The sequence below is a fragment of the Boleophthalmus pectinirostris genome, unplaced genomic scaffold (assembly GCF_026225935.1).
Source record: "Boleophthalmus pectinirostris isolate CB_2022bp ecotype Guang Dong unplaced genomic scaffold, ASM2622593v1 HiC_scaffold_8, whole genome shotgun sequence".
Lineage (NCBI taxonomy): Eukaryota > Metazoa > Chordata > Actinopteri > Gobiiformes > Gobiidae > Boleophthalmus > Boleophthalmus pectinirostris.
Window position 1 is genome coordinate 14,510,768 of NW_026571515.1, and position 20,029 is coordinate 14,530,796.

Sequence of the window (20,029 nt, forward strand, 5' to 3'; positions counted from 1 at the left end):
TCCGAGTGGCTGGTGTGTGTGTGTTCAGTGAAGACAAAAAGCGATGCATGTAGCGATGGTACACACAGGGCTCAGTGTGCGCTGTCACGCGCTTTGTCATACGCCCCCATCTGCCTTAGGTGACCATTTTATACTCGCAACGCACTTCATCTAAGCCTGTCACGATAATTACTATATCGACTTATCGTTCAATATATGAAAGGTAGAATAATATATTTCGAGGCTCAGTATTTATCACATTACAATTACTTTGCAATACTGGGAAGTTTTTTGTCATTTTTATGTAACGGAACAAGATTTGAGCTGTAGAGGGTAGAACATACAGTACATTACTTATATGGCTAATTATTGCTTTATTTTGTTATTTATTTGTTGCTGCTTGCCTTTTAAAACATGCAGAATGTTCCACAGTACAGTCTAAACTAGGGCCCGACCGATATGGACTTTGTTGTGGCCGATATGATACCGATAAAATGGGAGTTGGAGCTGCCGATATAATCTCTGATATATTTAGTGATGTAAAAATTCACTGTAAATCTTGAATTGTTTAAAAAAAAACTTAGGTTTGGCACTAGTGAATTTTAAATTGGGTTTATTTAGGCAACATTTATTGTTAGTCTGCTTCTTTACATCATATTTACAGACAGTAGGTTGACCTAATGGCATTTTTGCATCACATTCTAGCTACTAGTAAAGAAAGAAAGTAAACTACTGCTATTAGCCTTTAGCCGTAAACGCAGTAAATGCCAATCATTCACACTTCTATTTACAGCTCATTTACATAACAATACAGGTTCAGTAACTGATATACGCCCAATACAGTCAGTTTAAACTAGGCTAATTGAAGAGAAAACAGCAGAGAAAACCACAGTTTTTATTTGGGAGCTACTGCAGCTAACTCTGAAAAATGAAGGGTAAATCATGGCTGTGATACTAAAAGTCTTTAAAGTTCACTAAGTTTGCAACGTTAATATGAAAAACACTCATTTTACAAATCAGAACAGTAAAAATGAGAAAGAACCAAAATTAGCCTCAAAACATGTGAAATATCAGCCCATATCGGCAAGATTTAGGCCGATAGCCGATATGTTTCCAAGTACCCATATCGGCTGATGATATCGGCCAACTGATATATCGGTCGGACCCTAGTCTAAACCTATCGATCACGAGGAAGACTAGCAGGTTACAGCACCACGCTACTTTACAGTTCAGATCTGTGGAGAGTTGCCCCTGTTCACAGAAGGAATAATTAGGGCTGGGTATCATTAAGAAGTCGCCGATACAATAAATACCTCGATACACAGGCCAAGATACAATACGTTTTTCGATACAGTGCACTTTCAGTTCAATATGATATACTGTATTTCAAATCGTTTCGATATGGTTCAGTGAAATACGAAGGGTAAATCATGGCTGTCATACTAAAAGTCTTTAAAGTTCACCAAGTTTGTGCAACGTTAATATGAAAAACACCCATTTTACAAATCAGAATAGTGAATGTCATCATCACGTTAAACGATACGATATTTTTGCACAGCTCTAGGAACTATTGTATTTTAGAGCCATAGACACACCCGTGATGAATAAACGCTAGATGTTTATCCAAGGAAACCAACAACATCTCTGATCATCCACAGTGCACCTTTAATGATCCCATATGTTTAAAAATAAATTGTGATAGGGGCATTGTAGTTTCAATATTATAGTTTCTCTATAGCGATATATCGTGCCTCAAAATTTGCTATCATGACAGGTCGAGCTTCATCGTCATCAAACACCAGAAGATGAATCTGAGACACCCAAACAGTGGCACACACTGGACTATTCCAATACACAGAAATTAATTTGGAAACTCAAAACTTTTAGGTTTTCGCAGGGACTCACTTAGTCCACTTCTTTATACAGTCTATAGCTCTATTTGTACGAGTTAAGTATAACATGGGGATGTCTGGTAATTTCCAAATTACCGTCCCACCTCTGTGTTACTTGCAGCGCATTTGCATGGGATAAGCGAAGTCCGTAAATTACTCAGAGATTGAAAAAGAAGAGAACGCAGAAAGAAAAGAAAGATATAATTGCCAGCCTTTTCTAACAACAAATGCTGAGATGCATATTCGCACAGGTCTAGTATTATCACCGGATGTCTGTGTGGCGAAATATAGTAGGTACTTTGTAGCAAAATTTACAGACATGGTGCATTCACATGGGATTAAGATTTTAGGCATTCTCCGCACATTCTGTTACAAACCACAATAGCCATGTCACAATAACCAAAATCGTGATATTGTATTGTCAAAAGTCTCACAATTATATCGTGGGCTGTCACAATATATCGAATCACAAGTTCCTTTGCTTAAATGCATCGTTTTATAGTAGCAACAGCTTATAAACATAGGGAACCACATGTCCCATGATGCATTTCAGTACAGACAACATGAAGTTATGTTTTTTACTTGAGTTCTTGGGATTATGACGTAAATAATTCACACCAAAATCGTGTCAAGGTATTTTAAAAGCAAAAAAGTTTCCCATCTACAGTTATATTAGCCTCTTCAAAATATCGCAATAAATATAGTACCATGAGATGTATATCGTGATAATATCGTACCGAGAGATTTGGATATCATTACATCCCCATAATCAACCTATCCATTGACTGTCCTTGGTATTCAACAAAGTTAAAATTTTCCATCTTTACATGGGAATTTTACAGCGTGTCCCACTATAAATTCTTGCCGGAATTATACAATCAGAAAATTATTTAGGAAATGGTGAGTTCTGACCAGATTATTACCGTATTTTTCGTATTATAAGGCACACCAGATTATAAGGCACAACATCAGTAATGTTGAATTCTCTCTTTTATTTTCATACATAAAGTGCACTGGATTACAAGGTGCATTAAGCAAAACAAACGGACGACACTTGAGATTGGGCCACGATCCATTGGCAGATCGTGGTGTAATTCGCCCGGCGTTGCCTCCCTGTCTTGGTGAATGTCGATTATGAATCTGAATGTGGGTGGATCATTTAAGTTCGGATTTTTATTTCCTACGAGGACGACTCAAATATACATTGAGTAATAATGTGTTCAATGCAGCTTTGCCACATTTGTTTATGTTTTACAGAAACGAAATTTAAAACCACATGGCTAATTTGCTATATATGTGCTGATGCGGTTAAGCTTCTGTCGGACTAAAGGACACGACTCAGCAAGGCTCCTGACTACAGTCGCCGTAATGCTCCGACAGTCCATCAAGTGGTGCAAAGTTGTACTAAAACATTTTAACAGATTTTTGAGCACCATGTACCACATCAAATCAGTTCGATTTCAGATTTTTGAGAAAATTAAAAGGATTTTAAGTGCACCTTATAGTCCAAAAAATATGGTAACTTGTTCTTGGGGGCAGTTGTATTTGAAGGCTACAGGAGTTAGCAAGATTCATTCATTTTACTTTATGTGCGCTTGAGTGTACCCAATAAAACAATAAAGGTCAGTTTTTGAATATCAGTACTACTCACTCTGCATTGAATCCATTTACGTGAAGAATCCGCATTTGCTTTACAATGGTGCTCTTTCCCGACTCCCCAGCTCCTGAAACACAAACATACAAAATCAGAATAACAGTACGATTTCTAACATAGGAAACATCAGTGCCTAATAACATGATCTATACATTCAAACAGACATATTAAATAGTCCAATATGATGCAAAATCGACTCTTGTGAGCTTTAAGTCATGTTATAATGTCATTTCCTTATCAAAAACAGACCTGGAGTTGTGTTTTGTTTCATTCACACATATTTGAGTAACACTTTATTATTAGTCTGTCTACATCTCCAAAGCTCAAAATGTTCTGTTCCACCTTGTGATGTCAAGAAGTGGTAGTGTTCACGTTAACAACCTCTTCTACCATTTGTTTCAGCAAAGACTGGCAATTCCGAGTCTGAAATTATTATTCTAATGACACTGTATAGAGTTTAAATGAAAAAGGTTCACGGTTGCTCAATCACGGAAAAAAAAAATTATAACAATTATTTTGGCCAATATTGAAGTCACGATTATTCATTCATCAACAATTATTTTTTTTGTTACATGATGCATTTAGTCAACATTTCTCTCTCTCAAAAAAAACCAAAACACTTTGTTATAGATAATTTAAGCAAAACTTTCAAATTGAAAATATAGGTTACAAATATGAACCTTAGAGCACTTTTGCGACTTATAAATCATAACATGAATACTTTGAACATGAAATAAGGCATAGAAAGACATAAATGCATCCAAAATAAGCTCTATATTAAGCTGTTCTGTGATCTCTATATTTAAAAAACTAAATAAATGATTATTTATATAAAAAATACCCCAAACTTTGTTAAGATTTAAATTATTTCAACTCGATTATACGAGTTTGGAGATTGTTTGACACACAAATCGAAATCATGATCAAAACTCGATTAATTGCACTTAGTTCACTGTGTAGCTTTTCTCTATGGAGATGTTATTGCTTTGTCTGGAATGTTCCGCAGTATGGCATTAAATCTTTCCATCTTCATGGTGACCAAACCTGAACAAATTACAGGTCAGATCTGTGGAGAGGCGACTCCACACCCACTCAGAATAGATGTTTTTATCAATATTTTTGAGCTATAGAACCATCTGTAATTGAATACATTTAAGGTGGAGGTGTTTAATGCCATACTGTGGAATATTCCAGAAATAGAAATGATATATCGATGTGTTAAACATGTGTGAACAAAACAAAACACAACTCCAGGTACGTTTATGATGAGGAAACAACATTACAACAGAGCAGAAAATACTGTAATATGGGCCCTTTAAATAACCTTTGCGAAACTAGATAAAAAAAAAGAAAAAGAAAAAAAAAACGATGACAGACTTTTTTTGTTTTGGAAAGCCAGACACACACAAGGACAGAGCTGGTCACGGCTGAAATAATAAACTGGATTATTCGACGTGACACAGTGTGGCCACAATCACAAGATTACATTTTTAGACTCCATGGCATCCTCAAAATATGCACAGCTCATGATCGCCAGTTTTATAACCGTTATTTCTGGAGAGCAAAGCATGATCGCACAAATGTCTGTAGCAACTTTGTCAAAATGTACACAAAAGTACACAGAGAAAAGTTATCTAATGGGTTTTTACAATTGGTGTTTATATCAGTGTTCTAATAAAAATTAAATTTAAACATGTACTCCAATTTTGAGGCCTCGAAAATAATAAAAAAAACAACTTTAAAACAATTTACTACTTATTACTTTGAAGCTAATGTCGTCAATGTTCCCTGGGGGTGTGATGCTAACTGTAGGCTCTGCTCTGTCTGCGTTTATTTTAACAATTTGGCCATAAACAACAATTTAACCGTAAAGAACTTGCTGGAAAAGCTGGAATTACAACAAGTGAGCCAATTTGGGCCGTTAAAACAAGTCCCTCTCAGATAACATTACAGTTACAAGCTAGTTAACATTAGCATTAGCGTTAGCATTAGCCAACAGTTTTTCAGTTAGTCACTCTCAGCTTTTTGTGTAAAGTTAAAACTGAACAGAGTATGAACAGAATGTAATTTTAAAATAAAGCTAAAATTTCTTTATAATTTGCATGTGGTTCGATACTAGTTCTGATCATGACCTTTTAAAAACTACCCTGGAAAGCCCAAATCTGCACCATATACAGTATTTATCCAAATTTTTTGTATCGATAGCTTTTTAAATTAGTATCTAGGTTCAATACTAAATTACTATCTGGATTTTTTTTTTTTTTTTTTAAATACAACAAGTTACAAGTTTTGTATAGAGTGCCAAACTGTACACCTACTAAAATCTAAAACTCTTTATCAATACTGAGGGATTAGCTGATACATGATACCAGTTCCAACACCAAATGTTACCAAGTAGTTCTGATAAAGCTCAACATTAGAGCTGTAACTAACAGGGATGTAACGATATCCAAATCTCTCCGTACGATATTATCAAGATATGCCTCTCATGGTACGATATTTATTGCGATATTTTGAAGAGGCTGATATAATTGCAGATAGGACAATTCTTCGCTTTTAAAATCTTCTGACAAGAATTTTATGTGAATTATTTCCGTCATTATCCCAAGAATTCAACTCAAAAACATATTTCTTCACGTTGTCTGTGCTGAAATGAATCATGGGATATGTAGTTCCTGATGTTTATAAGCTATTGGTAATATAAAACAGCAAGGCATTATTGTGAGACTTTTAACGATACAATATCCCGATATTTCAGTTATTGTTGCATCCCTAATAACTAACCATTATTTTGTTAATTAAACAAAAGGTTTGTAAATATAAGATTTGCGTAAATGCAGTGTTCCCACTTATATTCAATGACAAAACTTCAAAACTTTTCCATGACCTAAAGTGAAATGTCCATGACTTTACGGCACCTACGTGTGTAGAATTGATCAGACTTTTAGGACTAAATATGAAATGTTAACTCTTTCCACTCACTTTATGGTTTGGGATTACAGTTTTTTAACATTCAAAATACTGTCAGTGCATTTATTGTCGTCTCTTTTAAACAAAAGGTGCAGACGTTTGGAAATAATCACCATAGCCTAATGATAACTTAACAGAATGCTGTGGTTGCGTGAAAGAGATACTAAAATTCCATGACTTTTCCAGGATTTCCATGACCGTAGGAATCTTGTAAGTAAAGCCCAGGTGAAGATAAAGTGATACCGATTGGGGCCATTCTGATGGAGTAAGCATAGAGTGTAAAAATGGGCATAGCTAACTCTGCGTTCCAAATAGAAAGTGAGCATGGGGGCGCTTCCGGCTCCACTCAGTATTTCAAATTTACTTTACATTGTCGCCCCTCTCTTTGTAGCTGCTGCAATGAGCCTTGTCATTTCAATCTTAAAATGTTTGTATTAACCCGCGCTACATGATCATGACTTAATTCCTGTTCCTCCAAATTCACTCCTATAACTGCTAGACCTCTTTATACCAAATTCATTGACTTACACTTTGCCTGCACTCTTTCATGTATTTCCTGTTCCTTCTATGCCATAAAACCTCATCATAAAACTCTTCTGTTCTGTTCTGTGTATAGAGCACTTAACAATTACTGAAATAATGATCATGTAATTTAGTAATTAGTCACAATTACTCAATTAACTACTCGCAGCTCTACTCAATTCTCATTCCGAAACAACTCAGGGAAGGTCTCATTTAGTTCAGTTTTTTTTATTTTTATTGATACTTGTTCAGATTATTGGTTTAAAAGTACTACTACCACTACTTCTTCTGAGTCCGGGCCCAGTTGTTCTTCTAGTTTACAGTAAAGAAAATGCGTCTTAAAATGTGTCAAAATCAATGAAACAGAGCATTTTGAGCTTTAGAGATACAGACAGACTAATAATAAAGGATTACCCAAACAAGTGTGAATGAAACAAAACACAACTCTAGGTTTGTTTTTGAGAATCTAACAATGCTATAATATGTCTAAAAGCTCACAAGAGTCAATTTTAGCGTAATATAGGGCCTTTAAAAACTAAAACGTGCATAAAATGCGATGCAAAACAGAGCTGTTATTAGAACTGTTTTTTCTTCTTGTAGTCTACACTGAAATGGAGCAAAGGATCACGGTCTATGTAGTTCACTCTGTATTTTTTTTTGTGCTATTGCTGCACCATAACTCTTAATTTAAGCATGTAGAATTCAATATATTGTGATGATCCACGATAATTATTCTAAGAACTTTAAGGATATTATATAAAGATATTTCGGTTATTGTTACATCCCTATATGATACATGATTCGCATGTCATGGTTCAGTATATCCTGATACTAAAACAATGGATGATATATTGCGATTTATCAAAAATTACTTCTAATTATACAGTCAACAACACCTTCAGGAGAACACAACTGTATGAAATATAATTCGTTAATAGTTTAAAATCATGAGAAAAGTGAATGCAACTAATAGCGATGTAACAATAACCGAAATATCATGATATCGTATCGTCAAAGTCTCACAATAATATCGTGGACCGTCACAATACATTGAATTACAAGTCTCTTTGCTTAAATGAAGACTTATGGTGCAGCAACAGCTAAAAAAAAAAAAGAGAGGGAACTACATAGACCATGATCCTTTGCTCCTTTCAGTGCAGACTACAAGAAGAAATAACAGTTCTAACACTTTTAAATCTTAGTTCTTTGGATTAAATCTTGTCAAGGCATTTTAACAGTTTTGTTTGTAAGCCTCCACAAAATATTGCAATAAATATCGTACCGTGAGATGTATATCGTGAAAATATTGCACTGAAAGATTTGGATACTGTTACATCGTGAGCTTCCCCACGATATCACAATAAATATCGTACCGTGATGTTCATGCCGTGAGACTTCGATATCGTTACACCCCTAATAACTAATGAATTTTTGTGTTAAAAAAATTGATTTGGATCCATTTTTAACCTATTCGAGAATTGCGCAATGAAGTATCACGATAAATCACTGAATCGATTTTTTACTTACACCCCTACAAAACAATTACATAGAAGTTTAACGAGGTAGGCATACACAAACAAAAACGCATCGGACTGGTTTCAAAAGTAAAAGTTAACACAAGTTACCGGTAATTTCATCTTTTTAAAAAGATCCTACATTACGTCCAAGTTATAAGGCTGACCTGGAGTTGTGTTTTGTTTCATTCACACGTGTCTTGCGTAAACTTTTATTATTATTCTGGTTACATCTTCAAAAATAAAATCACTCTGGTCCACCTTGTAATGTTATGAAGCGATAGTTTTACCTTTAATTCAGTAGAGATTGGCAATTCCAGGTCTAAAATCATCCAAATGATTCTAGTGAAGGTGTGGGGAGTTTAAAACACAGTGGAGCACTTCCTGTATCACTATATTTTCTGTTTGAGAGAAGAATTACCAACCTAAATAAGCAGGATTTGTGAGTTAAACATGAGTGAATGAAACAAAAAGCAACTCCAGGTCTGTTTTTTGACAAGGAAACCACATTATAACATCAGAAAATAGCGTAATTTTAAAGTCTTTTAAAGTCTTTTAAAGTCTAGGTGTGTGTTATAATACCTGTCCCGAGAGAATATGATATCATGGAAAAATAGGGCAGACATATGTTTTGGTTTAATGTTGGTCCTGTCCTTCTGCTTTTCACAACTTCCTCCGCAGCTCAAATACCAGCTTGTCATACAGTGCACACCCAGGCCGCTCTGCTCTTATCAAATGTTTTACTTTTCTAAGCAGTACAGTGTGACTCTGGAGAGGTGATAAGTTGCTGAATGGCACAATGTCGAGGGCACGGACAGCAAACTTAAATCAACCCCCATAAAGCCAGCCTCAGATTGGCCACATTCGAGCCAAAATGGTTCGGGTTGGTTAGTTTGGGTGACCTCTGTTCACTCTCGTGTCGGTCAATGATGCATCCAAACTGCATCTTGTAAGAGTCATTCAAAAACAGATTTGAAAACACAGTGTGGGCAGTGGAGGAGTAAAAGTAGAAGTACAGATACCAGAGCAAAAAAACATACTCAAGTAAAAGTATCAAATGAAAAATCTACTTAGGTAAAAGTACTAAAGTATCTGTTTAAACATTTTCGCAGATTTTTAGGTCCAATAACGCTTCAAATGTTGTGATTTTACTTCTCTGTCTTGTTCAAAAAAGGTGGTGTAGTAGAAAGTACAGATACCTGTTCTCAAATGTAGTGCAAGTAAAGTAAAATTTAAACGTTTCCACTTTAAAATCTACTAAAGTTAAAGTACACATACTAGAGCAAAAAAATATACTCAAGTAAAAGTATCAAATGAAAAATCTTCTGAAGTAAAAGTATTAAAGTACCTGTTTTAGGTCTAATAACGATTCAAATGTCGTTATTTTGATAAAAGATTTGTGCTGAATTTTGTTTAAGAGAAACAAGTAAATCAATCTTTTTTATTCTAGCTGTTTTTATTTGTATATTTTTATTTGCTCAAACTACAAATGTGTTAAATATAAACCCTTAGCCTTTCCAGCAGGTCTCAAACTATCATAAAAATAGTTTTACTTCTCAGTCTTGTTCAAAAAGGTGGTAGAAAGTACAGATATCTGCTCTCAAATGTAGCAGATTTTAAAGTGGACACGTTTTTACTTTTACTTCACTAAAGTAAAAGTATTAAAGTATCTGTTTAAAGATTTTGCAGATTTTTCGGTCTAATATCGCTTCAAATGTTGTGATTTTGATAAAAGATTTGGCTGAATCAAATTAAATCAAGACTTATATTTACTCAAACTACAAATGTGTCATCTCAAACTATAATAAAAATACTTTTACTTCTCAGTCTGGTTCAAAAACATGATAGAAAGTACAGATACCTGCTCTCAAATGTAGTGAAGTAAAAGTAAAGAACACATCCACTTTAAAATCTACTAAAGTAAAAGTATTAAAGTACCTGTTTAAAGATTTTTTAGGTCTAATAACGGTTCAAATGTTGTGATTTTGATAAAAAGATTTGCACTGAATCAAATTAAATCAAGATTTTTATTTGTATATTTTAATTTACTCAAACTACTTTTACTTCACTACATTTGAGAGCAGGTATCTGTACTTTCTACCACACCACATTTTTGAACAAGACTGAGAAGTAAAAGTAAAAATGTGTCCACTTTAAAAATCCACTAAAGTAAAAGTACAGATGCTTAAAAGTACAATACTTAAAAGCTTTTACTTTGTTAAGCTCCACCACTGTGTAGGAGTGACATTGTATTTTCATCATTCTCTTTTACCTTCAATATTTTAAGTTAATAACAGTATCTACTAGATTCAGATTGAGCCACGAGGGAAATTATTTGGAGAAACTGAGCTGAGAAAACTGTATAAATGTCCGGCCTGTGCATTTTCTTACTAGGCCATGTGTGATCATTTGCCTACTTGTATAAAACGAGCAGCATTTCTGAGGTAACCTGGGTTTGTGCAGAGTCACAATGTTGACAATGTTGACACAACAACATCCCAGAAGGTTATGCAGTGAGCGAGGAAGCCCTGTGCAAACTGGGGCCTTGTCTGCGCGCCGGGAGGAAACCGAACTCACCTAAAAGTAGTAGTCTGTGCGTGGCTCTGTATATCTGCTTGTCCTTTTGGAGCTGCTTCTCAATCTTCTTGTTAGCTTCACGTTGGGCCTTCTCCTCATTTCTCTGGTCTTCGGTCTTACTGTTGCCCAAACAACCCATCTTCCCGCAAGAAAAAGTAAAAAAAGGGGCGTACGGGGGAGGAGGAAGGAGACCGTGGAGAGTGCGTAACGGAGGCTCAATAAATAAATAATTAGGCTTTATCCCTAGTTTGACCCACGGCTTTGGGAGCGATGCCGCCTACATTCACGCCGCTGATCGTCCCTGGCCTGCTCCTACACAGTCCGTGGTGCCGCTCGGGGGAAAAGCCGTGTCCATAACGCGTTTTGTGCTGTCAGAAGGGAAGGACACCGCAGCAGGCCGCCTCGATTCACGCGTTTCCCTTCACATGCACTGGGCTAGACTCGCGCGTATATCTCCCCCAATCCCCGAGTGTCCTTTACGATGGCAAAAACCGGTTTTTCACCCCGAATGGAGGCAGGGTGAGCTGGCTAATTTGCATCTCCAAAAGCCCGGGTGTTGCGTCTCACTGCTGCCCGTGACAAGGAGCCAAACTCGGCGTGTCCAAAATGCTCGCCCCGTTGTCGGCACGACGCGATTCGGCACCAGTTTGAGCTTTTAACATTGTCGCACGTAAATACTTCGGGTTGTGGTCGGTTTAGCAACACAATCTGACTTCTACCTTCACCGGGGAACGTACAGACAAGCGAAAGGGAAAGAATATTTACACCCAAACGAGCTACATGTGTAATCGTCTCGTAGCTTCCGTTGTCATCTTGCTCCTCCGCTATGGCCGCACCAAATTAGCCCAAAATTACCCTAACTCATGGGAGGCGTCTTTGAAATGGATCCGGGCCGCCTTCCACGGTAAAACAAGCCACTATCCCCTGGTTATTTCCTCTGGTTTGAGAAGGCAGGCTGTGTTTTCTTCAAAGGCCTGCTCTCTGTCGCTGCTCCTCGCTTTTGTTGCTCATATGTGTTATCAGCCCCTCACATCACCAGCGAGCCTTCCAAACTGCGCAAAGACGCACTTTTCAGCAACAAAAACACCCCGGACAGCGAATATATCCCAAAAAGGCGATAACGAACAAACAGACGAAACGTGACCAAGACGTGAAAATCCCTTGAAAAGAATCCACGTTAGTTCCTTGCAGGTGAAAAAGCAACCCCCGCTGTCACGGCTCACTTTTAAAGCCTACATTGAGGGTTATGGTGCAGTAAAGGCACAGAATAGTCTCACACATGTCCATATTCCTCCTGATCCAAGGCTGGGACACAGGCTACAGGCTTGGAGACTACATGTGCATTTACATTCACAAAAAATAGGACACGGGGCGGCTGTAGCAGCACATTCACACCGCGGAGGCCGCTCCCCTACCGGCCACTGGTCGAGGAAGGTGGACGACAGGAACAACCGAAAGCCGAAAGGTGGTGTTTTCTCTCGCTTCTCCTTTGCACTTTCCCCGAGAATAGTAGCCTACATTAAGGAGATAGACAGCGCTAAAGAGAGACGGGGTGGGGCCACACAGCGCTCATTGAACCCTGGGAAGGAAGGGACCGAGCAGAGGAGAGGCCGCTCGCCGCGTCACGTGGCCCGGGCGCGGAGGAGCGTCAGCGGCGCGGCGGCTCTGCGGAGGAAACGGCGCCCTCAGTGAGGTGAACGCGAGATATTTACAACTAAAATAACACAAAAACTTACTCAATGAGGTGAACATAAGATATTTACAATAAAAAATATCACAATAATTTATACTTGTTACATTTCTTGGTTTGTTTACCACATTATTTTAAGATATTTACAACAAAAATAACAAAAAATTCATGAGGTGAACACAAAATATTTAGAACAAAAATATCACAATAACTTAAATTTCTTACAGTGTTTGGTTTGTTTATCACACAAATTACTACAAAAATAACTGAATAACTTATATTTAACAGTTTTTGGTTTGTTTTTTATTTCACACAATGAGATGAACACACCATTTACAGGCTATACACAACAAAAATAGCACAGTAACATATACTTGTTACATGTTTCGGTTTGTTTACCACACTATTTAGTAAGTAAGTAAGTGTTTATTTATATAGCATTTTTCACAGACACATGTTACAAAGACACTTTACAGAGCATTATTCATTCACTCCACACCGGGTGGTGGTAAGCTGCTATTGTAGCCAGAGCTGCCCTGGGGCATACTGACAGAAGCGCAGCTGCCATGCCAATCAGCACCATCGGTCCCTCAGACCACCACCGTCACTCTCACACACACACCACTTTCATACTAGGCAATGTGGGTGAAGTGTCTTGCCTGAGGACATAAACAAAACAACAAAAAATAACTTATTTTTTACAGTGTTTGGTTTGTTTTTTTGTTTCACACAATGAGGTGAACACACCATTTACAAAATATTTACAACAAAAACCACCAGCAGGACTGAACCTGGTCTAACCCAGGACTAACCTAGGACTGATTCCAGGACTGAATCAGGAACCCCACGGGTACTCGACCCGGTGCAGGACTCTGCTACAGTCGTGTAACTTCCCCCTTCCTTCAGCGTGTCCAGAAGTCCAACTTTTTGTGCGATGGTGTTAAGACCCCAGGCCTTTAGTTCTGACTTGTTTTGTGTGTTTGAAATGATTTTGCTGAGCTGTCCTGATTCCTGCTGTGGGAGTCCTGGTCTGTGATTGGTGGGGTCTGTCTATGCCCATCGCACCTGCAGCCACTTCTCTCGTTGTTTAAGGAGATTGGCAGCACCTGTTTGAGGCTGTTGGGCTTTGTGGCCACTCTGCCAATTTGAGGTCAGGTGTGTCTAGTTCTGTAGATTAGTTCTGTCTGGTGCCTTTTTTAATTTGGTCACTTGATTCTGTTTGTGGGTCCGTGTGTACTTTGAGGAACTTGTGTTTTAGTTTTGTGTGTGTCCCTCAGTTTAACCACTCGTTTTTGTGTAAGCCTGAGTGACCCGTTTTGTTGCACAAAACTGTAATTCTGTTGTTTTGTTTCTTAGTTTAGGCTACATTCTTTATATATTTTAGTCTGTTTGTAAATTTATCTTTTACAGTATCTCAGTTGGTAGAGCGTTCATCCACTGATCTGAAGTTTGGCGGTTTGAATCTCACTCTTGACATAAAAAATTCAATTCAAGTTTATTTATATAGCACATTTAAAACAACTTCAGCTGACCAAAGTGCTTCACATTCAACAAAATAGAAGAAACTGTTATAAATACACATATATACATGTATAAATAAAACATAGGTTGATTGGTCAGATTCACTAACCCACAGGTTGGCTCCCACTGTTGTTGTGTCCTTGGGCAAGACACTTAACCCACCTCGACCCCTGTGTGTGTGAATGGGTGAGCTATAGAAAAATGTGACCATTTACACGGTCCTTACACTTAACAAAAAAATCATGAGTCGTCCACTGTTAATTTGATGACCCCGATATAATCGGATCAGAAAGAGATGGAACGACCACAGGTGAGCTGATGTGTGCCGTAAATATATAAAGAAATCTCAGATAAAATTACAGTCACGGTCTATCTCGCATTACCCAACAGTTTAGTTACTCTCACCTTTTTTCTGAAAATCAAACTAAACAGGACCATGAACTCTCGTATTGATCACAGGCTCCTGAAAATGTGCTGTTTAAATCAGTTTTGTTATTTTTTCTTATCTTAAAACTTTCTGGCCGTGTTTCCCAACGTGTGCATTGTGTCACCGTGATAATTGTGGAACATTCCATCACAGAAATACATGTAGAACACCCCCAGCGTGACGTCACCGCACTATCAAAGTATCAAACAAAAAAAAGCGTTATCCTCGAGTACGTGTGTCATTCGTTCATTCGTTTTTCAACATAAAACCAAAAAAAAGAAAACGAAAAAACAACTATTTTCTTCATTATTTGTCTCCAAAACCAAAATGAAAAAACAGATAATGATTTGTTTTTCAGTTTTTCAATTTTGTGTTTAAATGAAAAATGGAAAACACTGATAACAACCGTTTCCTGTTTACGTGACTTAAACTGTGGTGCCGGACTGAACCAGGACTGAACCAGGTCCGGGACCAGACAGGACTGAGACCAGGACTGAGGCTGGGACCAGACTGGGACTGAGACCGGGACCAGGACCAGGACTGAGACCAGGACTGAGACCGGGACCAGGCTAAGAGCAGACCAGGACTGAGACCGGGACCACACCAGGACTGAAAACAGTTCAGTCCTGGTTCAGTCCGGCATCGCAGTTTAAGTCACGTAAATGGGAAAAGGTTGTTATCCCTTTTTGTTTTCATTATTCATTTAAACACAAAATTGAAAATTTTGTTTTGGAGACAAATAATTAAGAAAACAGTTATTTTTTGTTTTCTTTTTTTGGGTTTTAGTTTGAAAAACTAATGAACGAATGACACACAGATTTCCTTGGTCTTTGAGTTTTTATAACGGGGACCCCAGAGCAGAGACGGAGGCTGTAAATTTAAATGTGTTGCAGTTTTTTTTGCTCTGTTTTGCTACTTAAAGTAAATTAAACAGAACCTGGGGGAAAAATAAATAAGTAAATTTAAAAAAAGTAAAGAGGGGGGCACAGAAGGAGGAGCAGAGATACAGAAATACAATCATGATCCCTTTATCAGTATTGATCTTGTACTGCAGATCTTGGTAGACGCACAAAAGTATCAAAAGTGTCAGTGTGTGTTTATTTTTTATGTTTTTTTTTTAATTTTTTATTTTAACACAGAGGTGAACATTATTTTCTCCACGGGGCCACACGAGAAACAGAAAATACTGTGGAGAGACAAAATGCTGAACTCAGTTCTACAGAATATTAAATGTATTTTGTTATAAAAAGCAGTAAAGCACTAAACCCATTTAGTCTGAGTTTATACCTGGTTTAGTTCTAACTTAGACCTGGTTTAGTTCTGGTTTAGACCTGGTTTTGTTCTAGTTTAATCGTGCTTTTAGATCCGGTTTAGACTTGGTTCAGTTCTAGTTTAGACCTGGTTTAGTCCTGATTTAGACTTGCCTTAGTTCTGATTTAGACCAGGTTTAGTTCTTGTTTAGTCCTGGTCTAGTTCTGGTTTAGTTCTGGTTCAGTTCTGGTTTAGGCCTGGTTTAGACCTGGTTTAGATACGGTTTAGACCTGATTCAGTTCTAGTTTAGTCCTGATTTAGTTTGGGTTCAGTTCTGGTTTAGTTCTGGTTTAGTTCTGGATTAGTTCTGGTTCAGTTTTGGTTTAGTGAGGTTGTCTTACAAAAAAAAAAAAACACCTCTAAAATAAAATCAGTGCAGCTTTAGTCGAGCATGAGGTAAAATAATAATATATAAAATAAAATATATTTATTTTGTAATTCCAAATGATCTTAAAGGGGCCGGTCAGAGTCGACCAAAGAACTGTATGTGGCCCCGTATGTGGCCCCGGAGCTGGACCAAGCCCAGGTCTGGTCTAACCCTTATGTAATATCATGAACCAATCCAACCATTTTGTCACGTTTCAAGTTTAATTTTATTTGTGGAGTGCAGATAGAGAGTGTGTAATCACTTCCTCTTGTATAAAGCTGAAATTTTATATTTTATCACTTATTTTTGTATTTTATTTCGACTTGTACACTTACATTTACAATTATATCTTATTATAACACTTGTCTCTTGCTCTTTTTTGCTACTTATTTAGAATTTATTATTACCATTTACATTTTTCACTCTTTGTTATGATATTATATTGTGATGTGAGCTACTGTGTCCAAATAATTTCCCTTCTGGATCAATAAAGTTTGTCTAAGTCAAAGTTATGTCATAAGTCATTAGATTAGTCTGAGGTCAATGTCCTGTTACCAGAGGGGTTTAGAGTAGCCAAAAACTGCTTCACTTCTCACTTCTCACTTCAAAATAATATTACTTAAGCAAAAGGACAAAGTAGTTGTTCAAAAAATTACTCAACCTTGTTTGTGAACTTAATCATCACTAATTTCTTCTCTCTCTGTTTGACACTAGATGGCAGCATTTCTTCAGCAACAGAACACTGACTGCATTTCACTGTAGTTTGTTATAAATTTAGTTTTTACCCATAAATGTAGACTATGTTTTTTTTATTTAGTAACAATTCCTACTAATACTGTCAATAGGCCTGCACTTAAAGAGCCTGTATTATGCTATTTTCTGATCTATGTTATAATGTTTCCTCATCACAAACAAACCTGGAGTTGTGTTTTGTTTCATTCATGCATGTTTAACACTTAACTCCTGCAGATTTACCAGAGTTCTTCTTTCAAACAGACCACCTTGCGCTGTCCTACTAGAATCATTTGAATAATTTACCTCTGAAATTTTCAGTGTCAACAAAAGAAAAGGTAAAATGTAGCTGCTGTGTCTATGGTTTCTACCCAGGCTGGTGTCACCTAGTGCATCCGCTCAATTTCATTTCTCTCCAGCGACCAGGTCAGGAATCAGAATACACTAGACGGTTTGCAAGAACCTTGGAAGTTGTAGACCGTGCACTGACCAATCAGCTGTGAGCTGTGAAGCCATGACATCAAACTCGTCGCGTCTGTCTGGGTCCCTTTTGTGGAACAACACAACAGTAAACAAAGCGTTGAGATGGATTTAGACGAAGACAGACATTCTGTGTTGGCAACGATTCCCAAAAACAAACTTCACATTTTTATTGCACCTTTAATTCACAAGTTCTTCTTGCAGAAATGACAATGATCTTTGACAGACATGTCAGCTCTCTGCTTTGTTTGCTGTTGTGCTGGAAATTACTTGGACACCACGGAGTGTTTCGGTGCATTATTGGTTAAATTAAAAAAAAGTACCCGACTACTGTCGAGTGAACAAATCCAAATGCTGTGAGGTCAGACGATTTTCACGAAGTGAAACCAGCTGATGAATCAGGCTAATGGTTTCAACTCTGGGATTGATCTCTGAAAGTAAAACTACCGCTTCATGACATCACAAGGTGGAACAGAGCATTTTGAGCTTTGGAGATGTAGACAGACAAATAATAAAGGATTACTCAGCATGTGAATGAAACAAAACACAACTTCAGGTCTGTTTTTCAGGACATGACAACATTGTAACAGGACTTAAACCTCACAAGAGTCAATTTTGCGTAATTGTGTAAGACTGTTTTTAGTGGCAGGATAACTATGGCCATTGACATGCACTAGTCTAGCACCAGTGACCTCTGCAGATACAAGGACTGGATGGAATATTTAAAAAAGTGTCTCCACACGTCTCCAACACTCTGGCTCACTAGGAATTGAGGCCTAGATTGTCCCTTTAAACTCCACACACCTTCACTAAAATCATTTGAACAATTTAGCTCTGAAATTTTCAATCTCTACTGAACTTAAAGTAAAAGGAGCAGAGCATTTTGAGCTTTGGAGACGTAGACAGACTAATAATAAAATGTTACTCAACACATGAATGAAACAAAACACAACTCCAGGTCTGTTTTTGAGGAGATAATAGTATTGTAACATGTCTTAAAGCTCACATGTCATCAGTTTTGTGTAATATCAGGCCTTTAAATAATGCATTTGATCACGTTTCATAGGGACCTACATTTACAGGACTCAGTGTAAGAACTGCGTTGAGGTAAAAGACCATTACAGCGTTATAAATAAGTAAAAGCTGTTGTCTAACCTGAATTACGGAGACTATCATGTTATGCACAGAGCTGATTAACTGCAGTCATAAAAAGTACGATGCAGTCATCCTCAAAGAGATGCTGAAACAGGCCATCTGAAGTCATCCGTCAATAGCCACTCCTCCACAAAAATCATTAGAGGGGTAGAAAGTCATATACAGTATTTCAGTATTCTGTCCTGTAACTATCCTCATCAAAATAAGGTAAATCAAGTATTACATTTCTTGAAACTCAGACTTAAAGAGGTGTTCAGCAGTTATGTTCAGACCAAAGCCATTATACGTGAAAACCAGAACCTAGAAGTGTTGATGCGTCGAGTTTGTCTTGCGATCCGGTAGCGAGTAATCTTACAGAAGTCCAATGTCTTTCTGGATGGGCTGGAACTCGCCCAAGAGTTTAAATACCTGGGACTGACACTGGACCTGACATTGACATTTAAGAAACACATTAAGTGCCTCACAAAAACTCTTAATTTTAATTTAGACAGGTGCGATCCGTGTTCCATTCGTTCAATAGTTTTTCAATATAAAACCAAAAATAAGAAAACGAAAAAACAACAATTTTCTTCATTATTTGTCTCCAAAACCAAAATGAAAAAAGTTTTTTCAGTTTTCAATTTTGTGTAAAACAAGACTAAACCAGGACTAAACGGTTTTCAGTCCTGGTCTGGTCCTGATCTCAGTCCTGGTGTCAGTTCTGCTCTGGTCCCAGTATCAGTCCCGGTCTCAGTCCCTGTCTGGTCCCGGACCTGGTTCAGTCCTGGTTCAGTCCTGATACAGTCTGGCATCGTAGTTTAAGTCACGTAAATGAGAAACGTCATTATCAGGTTTTTTTTGGAAGGAATTCATCAAACATACACGCAACTTTATGTCTCATTTTGCTCTTTCTTTTAAAGACATGCAAATTACATCACATGCTCAAAAACTTATATTACTTGCATTTATTCAATTACAAGGGATTTTAATGTCTTGAAAAGCATTCTGACTGAGAGCGGGCTCACTTACCCATAGATCTGAACTGTAACTTGGCGGACGTCATGGAGACAGATGTTTAATGACTTATTATGAGACATTGAGACGACCTTCAACCAGCACTTTTAATTACAGTATTTTTCGGACTATAAGTCTCTCCGGAGTCCAAGTCACACCAGCCAAAAATGCGTAATGAAGAAGACAAAAACATATATAAGTCGCACTTTTGGGGGGAAATTTATTTATTTCTATTTATTTATTTA

The 20,029-nt window shown here is 37.4% G+C and overlaps 1 protein-coding gene across 1 annotated transcript in view; it reads right to left on the reverse strand.

The window, feature by feature from the left end:
- gnas (GNAS complex locus) overlaps positions 1-12,723 on the reverse strand; it is a 44,860-nt gene extending 32,137 nt beyond the window's left edge. The window contains exons 1-2 of the mRNA XM_020940805.2: positions 11,109-12,723; positions 3,523-3,595 (exon numbers count right to left, since the gene is read on the reverse strand). Of these exons, the coding sequence (XP_020796464.1) occupies positions 3,523-3,595; positions 11,109-11,247 (212 nt within the window). The 5' untranslated portion in view covers positions 11,248-12,723. The remainder of the gene's footprint in view (positions 1-3,522; positions 3,596-11,108) is intronic.
- Between the last annotated feature and the right edge of the window lie 7,306 nt (positions 12,724-20,029).